Source organism: Amaranthus tricolor, chromosome 1, assembly GCF_026212465.1.
Source record: "Amaranthus tricolor cultivar Red isolate AtriRed21 chromosome 1, ASM2621246v1, whole genome shotgun sequence".
NCBI lineage: Eukaryota > Viridiplantae > Streptophyta > Magnoliopsida > Caryophyllales > Amaranthaceae > Amaranthus > Amaranthus tricolor.
The window spans coordinates 40,837,056-40,850,144 of NC_080047.1; the positions used below are offsets into that span (position 1 = coordinate 40,837,056).

General features: G+C 28.2%; 1 protein-coding gene across 1 annotated transcript; it reads right to left on the reverse strand.

Annotated features, from left to right (window-relative positions):
• Positions 1 to 3,267: 3,267 nt before the first annotated feature.
• LOC130826741 (thaumatin-like protein) lies at positions 3,268 to 7,960 on the reverse strand. The gene is made up of 3 exons (XM_057692310.1): positions 7,718 to 7,960; positions 5,764 to 6,071; positions 3,268 to 3,899 (listed from the first exon to the last, which is right to left on the reverse strand). The coding sequence occupies exons 1-3, from the start codon at positions 7,938 to 7,940 to the stop codon at positions 3,522 to 3,524; spliced, it is 909 nt and encodes a 302-aa protein (XP_057548293.1). The 5' UTR covers positions 7,941 to 7,960; the 3' UTR covers positions 3,268 to 3,521.
• Between the last annotated feature and the right edge of the window lie 5,129 nt (positions 7,961 to 13,089).

Sequence of the window (13,089 nt, forward strand, 5' to 3'; positions counted from 1 at the left end):
AACATCATACCCTTCTCAAACTCTCCCTGTTCGGTGTATGTGGTATCACAAGCCCAAGTCCTCCATGAGCTGTCCTCCGCATACTCGTTTAAAGGTGGACAGAGGGCATAAGGTGTAGGAGGAATGATTGTAGGAATGTTGCCTAGAGTCATGTCATTTACTAGCGCATCCTCATCGACATCCACATCGTCCTCAGAAGGATCGTCAATGAGCTCATTACTCTCATTTCCATCATCCCAAGGTCCCATCTCAGCAATTTCTCCTAAGTTAACCATTGAATCAATTGGAACTTGATTCGTAGGGGGTTGAGAAAAATTACAAGATGCGGAAGAAACGACGGGATTTACAGTTTCCTGAGTTACTATAGGCATAGGGGTAGGAGTAGGATAAGAAGCAACTACATTCTCTAATGGTACTTCTTCTAACTCCAAAGAGGGAATTTGGGTGTACTTTAAATGCTCCCACATCGCATCTATAGCCTCATCATCCTCAACAGGAAAGACAATAAATTCTCCACTCAAGGCATATTTAAAGCTTATATTTACGGTACTTCTAGTAGGGTTCAATCCAATCTTAGAAGATATAAAACGTCTAAAGTGATTCAAATCCATGTTCGAATTGCAAGCAAACAACTTACGTCTTCCCCCAACATAATGTACTTTGCCATTATTTTCTCTAATACAACCATTCCAAAAACATACTATAGTGACGCGAAATGATGGCATTTTCTACATTAACACAAAGAAAATCAACATCAACATCAACTCATGCCCATACAAGTACATTATATTCATTTGATTATAATCTTTTTTGGTCTACAAATTATTCAAATCCATAATGTAGCTAAGTTCATACATATATAATACACATAATCCAAATAATAAATCAATTCATAAGTTCATAAACAACATTTCTAATACCAACATCAACATCAACATTTTCTAATAATATTCAACTAATACAACAACATTACTTCAAAATCCAACATAAAGCTATAAAAACAATTAGAAATTACCTTCAATGCTTATGGATGATTAAGATTAGTCTTGATTTAACAACTACAAACCTACATTTGAAAAAATAAACAAATTTGGTTAAAACCCTAAAATCCAAATATACACCAAAAAAACACAAAAAAATTTACCTTTGCGCAAGCTATAGTATCCCACACTAATTTTGAAGTGCCAAATTGAAAGAGGATTGCACGATTTGATGGAATGAATCAAAGGTTTTAGAGGGAGAAGGTGGAAATGTCGAGTGAGGTAGGGTTTGAGAAATGGGATTTTGCGAAAAACAGAAACTGATCTGAATTTGTATATCAGGTCTGTTCGCAGTTACTAACTGCGAACAGCCTGTTCGCAGTTAGTAACTGCGAACAGCTCTTTTGTCTTTTATAGTTGTTCGCAGTTAGTAACTGCGAACAGCTCCAAAGCACAGCTTTGGGGTTTGGACGCTTACTTTTGGGAAAAGTTTAGAATTTCGCTTATTTGCTTAATTTTTTTTATTTTTTCGCTCAATTTTTTCTAAAATTCGAGAGGTGGTTGGACTCTCAACAGGCCCAAAAGGACCAACTATAGGATATCTAATTAACCACCTGTAATGAAAGACGTATTTTTTTTCCATCTAATTAACTATTGAATTACTATACATCGTTGTTCTCTAATGTTCTTCTCATTTGAAATATTTCATCTTAAGGAGAGAGAAATTTGATTAATGTTTTTAATAAATATTTAGAAGATAAAATATGTCCATATATAATTTCGTTAAATTTGTCTTAATGTATACCTTTTATCATGTATTTTTTATAATTTTTTATTATGTATACTTAGAAATATTGAAAATTAAAAAATACTTTAAAAACTGTGCAAAAAGTAAATAAAAAAAAGAAAGGAGTAATAATTAGTCTTGACAACCAATGAAACAAAACATTTGCATAAGATCTAGCACATGAATTCCAATGGCACCCATTTAAATTTGTATCTGGCTTTTCTTATTTCTTATATTGTTCATTTTGGATTGTTATTTTGTTTTTGTGCTATATTTTTATTTTTAGTTATTATATTATATTATGGAGTATATATTTTTTAGCTCCATTTATAATTTTTATTATTATTATTATTATTCACATTCACATATTTTAAAAATTCACTTATTTTTTATTTTAGGTATAAATTAATAAAGTTATTTTGTCTATTTGTAGTAAAATCATAGAAAATTAACATTATCCTCTATATCACTTTAAATTTAATACACTATTTATTTTGAGTCGTATTTTGATTTTGTTATATTTTTTATTGTCGTGTTTTCTTTTTTGTTATCTCATTCATGCATACATTTTGTTTTTTTGATCTCATTTATGAATACAATATTTTTATCTTATTTATGTATTTCTCTCATAAGTTGTTTTTTTCTATTTTTAAAAAAAAAAAATTAATAAAGTTATTCTATTTCAGACTACTATATTTATAGGAATTATTTTGTTAAAATTCAAGACTAAACTAGAAAATTTCTATAGACAAGTAAGATCGAAGAAATTAATCATTTCTATAACTAGATAGAATTGATTACAAGGATGAAAGATAATATCCTTAATCACCAAATTATTCCATTATTCTCATCATATCAAATTTAAATAGACAAAAGTAAAATAAGTAATACAATTAATCTAAATCAATCTTTATATTTTATTTATTCCAAAAAATTTAGTCTCATTTTTCTTACAAGTCAATCTCATTGAATTCACCCAAATTCTATTTCTAGCCATAACCCACATTTTCTTAAAAGTTTTCATCCACACATTAAACTTACATTCTACATTTCATTCACAAATTTCTTTCACTTTCCATAAAATACACTTTATTCATTCCACAATACTTACTATCTTACGTATTGACACTATTTATTATTTAAGCTTATTTTATATATTGCGGTTAATATGTAAGAAAAATATAATTAAGAGAGATCTTTCTGAATCGTTTAATCACATATTTTCATAACATTAATATTAATTTTTGTAATTTTAAAATATACATAGTTCAATATAAAAATAATCAACATAAAACATTAAATTGCATAAAAAGTCAAATACTCCAAAATATAATTTTTTTTTTTACCATTTTTACTCGCTTTTGAATTTCTTATTTAATTTATTTCTACCAAAAGCTATTTGTTTAGGACGGTGGAAGTAGTCTAATACTATATAGGACAAGCTACTAACAAACTAATACTAAAAATAAGTAAATATTTATAATAACATAACATAATAGCTCAACACAAGATCTAAGACATTGTATAATCAAACAAAAGTACTCAAGGTAGTATTATAATACTAGTCCCTCTAAACATACAAATACAGTAGACCGACATCCATCTATTATATTCTTATCCATCTGACATACAAACAGAATCTCCCACTACTCAATAAAATCCAGCTACTTTAATTTTTCATAGATCTACTACCCCAAACTTTTTCATTTTTTTTAAATTTTTATGTTTTTTTTTTGCCCTCTGCTCAATGCTAGTCAGTGGCGGTGGTGGGGACAGAAAGTGACCAAATAGTTAGCCCTAGTGCAAGTAGCAATACTAGTGGGATCATCATACGCGTACGAGTACGCGCGCGGACAAGCAGCCTTAAAGATTTTGGAGTATGCCGTGGGCTTACATGCTTGAGGGGTACCGTACGTGCCCGTGCAACAATACCTCGGCGAGTTGAAAGCCGAGCAAGCGCTTCTACACGCTACTACGCCCCCATGTGCACTCCTGACTTGGAGTCCGACCGGACACATTGTGTTTAGGTCGCTAATGCATCCCGCTGGTGCGCATTGTCCAGATGCACCTTTAAAGGGTACCATTGAGATTGCGAGATTGTAGCCGTCTACTAGACTTACATCGTAGAAGTCCTGTACACGAGTAAATAATTGTTACATTAGGATTATGAAAGATATTAATTAAGATATTAAATGTGACTTTTAGGGTTTTCGACATGGGCACAAAGATACGCTCTTCATCCCTCTTATTTAGCATCAATTGCCATTTTAATTCATTTTGCATCATAATTATTTGGGTAAATAGTCAAATATAAAACCAACCTTTACTTAATCTGTTGAAAATAAACTCACCTATTATTTAATTCTAAATAAACTCATCTATTAAGATATTTGTTAAAAATAAATCCGCCTATTGTTTAAAACCATCTTCAAAACTTCTTTGTAAGTTAAGATTTAGAAATAAACAATAGTTAAGTTTATTTTTAACAATTACATGGGTTAATTTTTAAGTAGATCAAATAAAGCTTAGTTTATTTTTAACAATTTTCTCTAGTTATTTTTGGACAATGACTCATCACTTTTTTTTAATTTCATTCATACATTTTAACTCTCTTTTAATTTCATTTATATATTTGTACTCTCACATCATTTATTACCAATATCCACTTTTTTCTTAAAAATCTTCATCTTTTTCTTTGATGTAATTTTATGAGGACAAAAGTGTACACAACAAGACTGAAAAAAATAGACATTTTATGATGTGGACACAACATAAAAGAAAACAAAAGTTTCCAAATATCATCATCATCCTACTCAGTATATCCCGCTCATAGAAAAAAATTATAGATAGGGTTTGGGGAGGGAAGGACGATGGCAACTCATACCCATAAAGAAGAGCACGACCAAAAAAGTCCCCCGACTCAATAAAGATACAGACAAGTAACCCAATATATGGAACTTTTATGTATCTAAATTGAATCACCAATATCGATTCATGGGATAAAGTTGTTTGTGGTAATTAATAAATAAAGCACAAAACCATAGAGTTATAAGCAACTAGACATGCTTTCATGTTCACATCACAAAACTAACATTCAATATCCATTGTGTGAATTCATACCAATGGTGTCATTTTACATTGAGTTACAAATTTTTACTGTGAGGGTTAATAAACAAATTAAAACCAACCAACAATAACTCAATTATTTTGCATAAAAGAGAAAACCAAAAAAAACATAACCAGGTGTAATATATCGACATAAATGATGCACACATCTATCCTATGATACTATGACATACAAAACATTTGCTACTTTCTTTATGACTAATAAATTGTCACTTTTCTCTATTATAATTTTATTTTATTGAAATGTGTTTATTAATTTTTAGTTTTAATTTACACATTTTAACTTTTTTAAAGGGTAATATAAAAATTAACGAATTTTATTTATTATCCATAATTTTAACTTTTCAAAATAATCTAATTTAGAAATTCAAAGGCAATTAATATCTTATATAATTATTTAACTTTCCAAAAAATAATAAACAGTATTTAATAAAGTATAGTTGAATAATAATAATGTTTCCAGAGAAAAAATAAAATAAAATTATATAAATAAAATATAAGATTACTTCTTATATACAACCCTTGGCACTATATATATTATTTTCCTTTTTTTCTAATATCATTCACACAATTAAAATGATCATAAAATTTCTTAATCTTCATGTAGTATACAATTGCACCAATTTCTTAGTGAGGAAATAAATACTACTTTCTCTTTTCCACTTTTTTTGGTCTGTCTTACTCATTTTAAGTCAATTTTATTTTTAAAAAATGATCCATCACTTTTTTTTAATCACAACCATACATTTTTAAATTTTTTAATTTCATGCACGCTATTTATTTATCACTAATTTCTTAAAAATCAACACAATTTCTGTTCGCTTCAAATGTATTGAAACAGAAGAGAAGAGTACATGACATAAACATTACCTGTTCTTGTCCAAGGGTGATCTCAGCAAGTGTAGCCGGAGGTGCCCCACCAGCACCAGCACAGTAAAGTGTACCACCACAGTCACCGGTGGCGCAGGTTCCATGACCGTGCGCATCAAAACGGCAGCCGTGCCGACCCCACACTCGGCCGGACCACCCGGCGGGCATTTCAATGACTTGGAATTTGTTAGGCCGCAGCGTTAAGCCACCGCGAGCTAAGATCTCTTTACCAGCACTTGGCTGGATTCCTGGCCATACTGTGTAGCTACATTTGTTCAATAGAACCATTTTTGCTCCACTTACTTCTCCTGTTCATATTCCAAACCCAATAAATAAATAAATAAATAGTTAATAGTTAATCATATTTAATTTGTCACAATATAAATATTTTTAATATTAATTTTTTATAATCCTAAATTATATACAATTAAAAAATAGAAAAATTATATATACAGTCTTAAGAGCCGTATTTAAGAAAGAATCTTGTATTTTATTTATGTAATTTAATATTAATTTTAATTTGAAAACATAAGAATTTAATTATATTTTATTAGTTTAATATTTATTTTTACTTGAAAAGTTAAAATAATTATTTTTTAATTTGTAGATTAAATATCCTAAAAACAATTCAAATTATCGATATTAAAGAAAATTTATTAATTTTTATAACAACCTTATTTAAATATCATTGTGAAAAAGAATAAAAGATATACTCCTATGAAACTAGTACTAAATGATGTTCACATAAGACATTTATGTCGTTTTCATATAAAATGTCTTTATTTATTAGTTATTCCAATGCCAAAAAAAAATATTTTTTGTTTTTCCATTTTAAGTTTGTCCATTTAAATTAGATTTTGAGGTATATATTGAAGATAAAATATATTCATGTGAGATCTTGTTAGATTTGTCTTGATGTAAAATTTTTTAATATATAATTTTTATAATTATTTATCATGCGTACTTAGAGATATTAAGACTTAAAATTTGCTAAAAAATACGTACAAAAGGTAAGGTGGACAAACAAAAAGGTACGGGAGTACTAAAAATGAACAATTTTAGGTTAATAACCGTTATTTGCCAATTTGTCAAATCACACTCATGTGCAGGGATGATAGGGTGACATTTTTAAAATTGTAATTTAATTTTTTGTGTTTTGCTTATTTTATTAGTATATTTTTCGTCTTTTATAGTGATTTACAAATCAAGGCCATTAATTAGGATTTTCTACTTAAAAATAATTAGTTATTACTACTTTGATACTAATAATTATGATTATAAAGAGTATCCAATCTAAAAAATGTCACGCTTGAACTAAATAAAGCTGGAAGAATTAATGTCCAAGATAGAAACAATAATTTGACTTGACTAGTAAAGAATGGTGGTTGAAAATTTATATGCTAATAATCTACTTCATATTGTTAATTACATTTAGAGAAATTTTAAATATAATTTTTATTCATATAAAAAAGTTAAAACAAATATCTATTGTTCCAAAATTACTTACAACTTTTATTTTTTTCATACAGTTTAATATACTAATTTAATCTTTAATATTTTTAATTATATATAACAAAAAATTTTTAAAAATAAATATTAAAAATAAACACTTGCTATATTTTAACTTATAAAATAAAAGTAATCATAAATAAAGGTGACATTCTAATGTTGCAGGAGTACCAATGTGCATCTTTTACATTCGTATTGATTTACATAAATTTAATATATATACTAGAAAAATAAATAAATGTAATTAACATTGTGAAGCGGAGAAATAATACGATTTGGTTTAGATTAAAATTTAAATTTGACAATAGCGTTAGAGATTTGCTCTTTTGATTTGTGCATATTAGAATATCAAATTGTTAATTGTTAGATTTGCATACATAAAACCCATATTTAATAAAGAAAAGAATAATGGAAATGCTGCAAAAGAAATGGAAAAAATATATACCTGAAAGGGAGGAGAGAACGATACAAAAGAGTAGAGAGAGAAACAGCTTAAAAATGGCTGCCATAGTTGAGTTTTGAGTGAGTGACTGACTCAGTGAGTTAGTGAGTGAAAAGGCACTGAGTTGAGAGTTTATGTGTTTAAAGTTGGGAGATAGGAAATAAGAGTAAAAAATCTCCCTCAACTGCAACAATTTGGGAGTTTGGGCTTTATATAGAACACACATTCAATAGCAAGTCAAAAACTCTCCCTTCATCTATGTTAGTTGCTCTCAATAAATTTGTATTACTTTTATTAGCAAAAATTATTATGAATAATTGCATTTGCATATATTGAGTTAGCGAGGAATTTTATGTTTTTGGCCCGAACCTATAAAATTTGATAATTTGATGGTTGTAATTCGTAAAAAATAAATATTAAGACTGTAATTTACGAAACTGTTGAACTTCAAAACTGTAATTCACACGTTATTCTTTACAAAAAGTAATACTCCACACATTGTTTACTAATTTCGGTGGGATAGATGAAGTTTTCTTCCATTTTGCTATATATGTTCTTGGCATCTTGCCCAATTCTACTTTGTTGCTTGTTAAATTTCTTTTGGAAAGTTCTCAGCAACTATACCTATGTAATTATTGGCCAAATTTCTCCTAAATAATATCATCAATTTATATAATCTCACATATATCTAAATTGAGAATGGGATCTTGTCTCAAGTGAAGAATAAATACCACATTTTCAAGTAAGATCATGGTTATATTCTCGCTTAGTCATTTTTGTTTCTCAGCCTTCCCTATAATAAAAAAGTACTTCCTCTGTCCCATTAGAATTAAAGCAAAGAGAAAGTGAGATATTTTTAAGAAAAAAGTAAATAATGCTAATAATTGAAGAGAGAAATAAATTATGTGTATGATATTAAAAAAGAATAAAATGTATAGATGAAATTAAAAGAAAGTGGTGGGTCATTATTTAAAAATAGAAATAATATAAATTAAGTGAGACAAAATAGAATGACATATAATGCAAATTGAGCGGGATGGAAGGAGTATTGTTTATCATTCCTTCATCTTCAAAGCATGAATACAAGTTATGTCAAGTTATCTTTCCTTCATTGTCCAAGTTATGTTTTTTTTAAAAAATATCTTGGTATTGAAAATTGTATTAGGGTTTTGATTTAGTGGAGATCATGATTTGGACTTAGAAGAATAAGGGACTTTTGTAGCTCTTGTAGATGATAAGGATAGTGATGTAGAGATTGCTTGTTGTTTGTATGTTGTAGCCATACTTCTCATAAAATGGTGGCCACATAACATTTTATGTACTCCAAGCTAAGCCTTGTGTTAGTGAAAGCAAGGGGTATAGAAACATCTCACCAAATTAATTAAGAGTATAGAAACATATCACCAATATAATTAAGAGTATAGAAACAAATCAATCCTTTGACTATAATAAAATCTAAGAGTTCAAGACCACAATGTGTTGTATTAATAGGGTCGTAAAAATTTTTATTTATCGAATCAATATTATTATATCATATCATGTTGTAAAGGTGTAGAAAAATAAATTTTAGGATAGCTCAAAAAATATATCATATTTTCAAAAACCGTAAATAAATAAACACATCACTAGGGGCAGAGCATAATTGATAATAAGATATTGAAGGCCAAGCTTAATAATAGTCTTATATTTGTTAACTTATGGAACCTAAAAACAAGTAATCAAAACTAAAATTAAAGGTAATATATGTACGTAAACTAGTATCAATCCCCTTATTTAAAGATTTATGTGCAATCTTGTACCATACACACGACAAGAACCATTATGCATGTACTACTGCACACATCATTTCTTTTTCAAATCATCGTGATCGGTACTGCAATTTCAAATCAAAACTAAATTTTAATTTTAACGAATTTTAAATTTTAAAAATTTTAATTAGTGTTAAAACTTTATTGATACTATCTTAAATTTTAAAATATGTAACCTCCTAAAGACAACTAACTATAAGAGGTAAAAACAGATATATGCGTCATCTATGTATATTCAAAAGTTGATATTTATAAAATAAGATGCCTTCAAAAGTTAAGATTATTAAATAATGTCACAAAGTTAGGATTTTAAGAATTAAAACAGCCACAGTTGAGATTTCTAAAATTAATTTTTCGTATATATATTATATATTACTTAGAACTTTTGAATTAACATCAAAGAGTAAATAAGGTATATTTTAAAAGATGTGAATATTTGATAACTAATAAAGAGAGAGATTGAATTTTATGATGAAAATAAAAGATAATTAAAATATATTACTAAGATTAAAATAAAGTTGTGATTCATTGTAAAAAAAATGTAAAAATGTATAAGACGAATCTAAATAGCAAATAATATTAAATAAAGTCACAGAAAAATACGTAAATATATATAAGTATATAAATATACTTCTAATAAAATTAAACCAACAAATTTCTATCATTCATATGCATATAATCTAACAAAAAATGTTGGTTTTGAAGAAAATTAGAAAAATAAGTACTTGTGTTACAATTCATTTGTCATATTTGTCCTTTTTATTAATGAAAGAGAATCAAAGTACCGGGCATTGGTTTATCCCATACGTATACGAGTAGTTCGTGCCAGTAGTATACTGTATTCCAATATTCCCCTGTTTCGGGGTTTTGTATTAAGTACAATTCCGGTGAAAACTAAAAAAAAAATAAAATGGATAAAATTTGTGATTTATAAGAAAGTTATATAAATATATGGATAAAATAAAAAATAATTTAAATTTATTGGGGATAATTAAACATATAGACATGTAGTGGTCATAATAAAAAATAAAAGTATATCATATTTTCATACTCTATGAAATATAACAAAATGAAAAATAGTTATATTGCAGAAATCATGAATTAAAGGTAGAGGTATTAAAAAAAAAAAATCAATGATCCGACATTACAACTGAATTCGATTTAATTTGATAATCGGCATAAAAAATGATTTGATAATTATGTAAAAACAAACATGAATAGTTTTGAGTTTTGAATACAAAATCCAATTTTAAATTGGAAAACGCAAAATGGTTGTGAGAAACGGTCTTTTCGAGAGACACATTACATATATGGCAAAATACCCTGATCAATACAACTTAAAAGAGGAAACAAGAATGTGGCTTCATGTTTTGAGGTTGTCTCTTTGAGAGGCGGTTTCTCACACGAGTAGCTGAACAATAACGGGTATTTACAAATAACCACAAAAAGACAAAATATAAAATACTAAATAAATAAAACAAGAAAAATGTAAATAAAATTTTAAAAGCCTTTCTATAAAATAAAAATAGGTAAGATGATTTATTACTTTGTTAAATAATCATAGTAATAACGAAAGGTTTGGAAAAAAAAATGAAAAGTGAAAGACAGAGGGAAGCTAGAGAAACGAAAGCTTGTAATATCCAGCTGTACTCCTTTTGTTCAAAATTTCAAAAAAATTTAGTAGTCTGTGTTCAACGTCTTTCTGTGTAGAACCGACTGAAGTCTAAATTCAGTCAACATTTATTTACTCTCCTTTAGTCCGAAACTCGGAATGTCTTTGTGAATTTTTTTATTTTTTTATTTGAAGTTGTATATGTCCTTTGCAATAAGAACTAAATCTTAGGTAAATCAAGAAAATTGAGAAAAAAATAAAAATAAAAGTATGATTTATATGAAAGTGAGAGAAATGTATAAATGAGATAAAATGAAAAGTTAATTGCGAATAAAAATTAAATAAAAAGGATGAGTTATAAGTTTATAACCAAAAATAATATATAGAAAAATCCGTATGACGGACAATAATAATAACAACAATGTCAGAGTTTAAAATCCAAGACACTGTGGTCAACTAAATGAATTAATATACACCTATTAGTTCCAATAATCGTCTACATGGATTATTCTTCTTCACTTATTTCGATATCCTATCATATCAATTTGTAAGTGTAGAATGTTCATTCTATTGATTTTTAATATTCTCGTGATGAACTAGAATGTTCTTATCCTTGTACTTATTACGCTTTACTTCACTTATGTCATTAGTTTTTGTTTATCTTCTTTTTTCATCCTATACATTTCTTTTTCTCCTTTAAAATCTAGTTTGTCAAATACTTCTTTAAAAGATTTCAATTTTGCCTCATAAAATGCAATTTTTGTCTTAGTTTTGATTTTCTTATACCTGGCTATGTTTTTCTTATTCCTTTATTTTTCTAAATGCAATATATCATTTTTCTTTACATTGGTATCTACCTTGACCTCTTCATTCCACTACATTGTATCCTTCTTTAGTTCTTTACCACGAAACTACCCCTGATTCTCCTAAAATATCCTAATTAAATACTCGAATGATGCAAGTTTCATCTTTAAAAAAGTATCATCTACATCATGAGTCATCTTTCAGTCTGCTTCTTCGACAACTTTTGCGCCAAAAGCTTTAGCATTATCCTTTTTTAAACTCCACCATTTAATCCTACGTTCTTCTTTTCTTTACATTTGTTTTTGCTTGAAGGGAAGCATCTAGAACTATGAGTTTGTGTTGGATGGCTACACACTCTCATGGGATAACATTACAGTTTAGGCGAAATCATCATTGTCAAAAAGTAGTCAACTTGGGTTGCGTTTACCCTACATGCAAAAAGTCACCACGTGTTATCTTCCTTCTTACACTATGTGTTAGCAACCAATAAATCATATGTGAGTACAATATCCAAAACCTCCATGAACGTTTTCGTAGCCACTTCCTTTCAAATCACCTTCGATATAAAGCTTCTCATTAGTATGTATTGCACCATATTATCGAAGTCCTTTCAGAATTTCCTTTTGATTGATTTCTCTATCCCTACCTTCGGTGCATAGGCACTTATGGATTCAAAATCTTTTTACCATAAACAATTTTTGCTCATATAATTCTATCGTTCTTCCTACATACCTCTACTACATTTTTAGATGTTCGTTTATCCATAATATAACACCAATTTATTGCGATTTTATTTTGTTCCTAGCACCACAATTTATATTCTGGTCTTTTACCTACTATTATTTTAGTCATATCTCTAATCCATTTTGTCTCTTGTAGGCATAAAAGGTATTTTTTTTTATCCATTTCGATATTGTCCACCACATCTGAAAACCTACATGTCAAGCTATCAATATTTCAAGTTCTCATTCTTAAACTAAGACGTACCCTTGGTTTTTCTTAACTTTCTATGCTTAAACCCTATGTGCCCTTGCTCATTTGACATCGCACACGGGCTATGACGTGGTGAGTAGGGTATGACCCCATGTGAATTGATTTTTGATTCATAATAATGGAATGTGACTAAGTTTTACTGAGTTGGTTGTCACTAA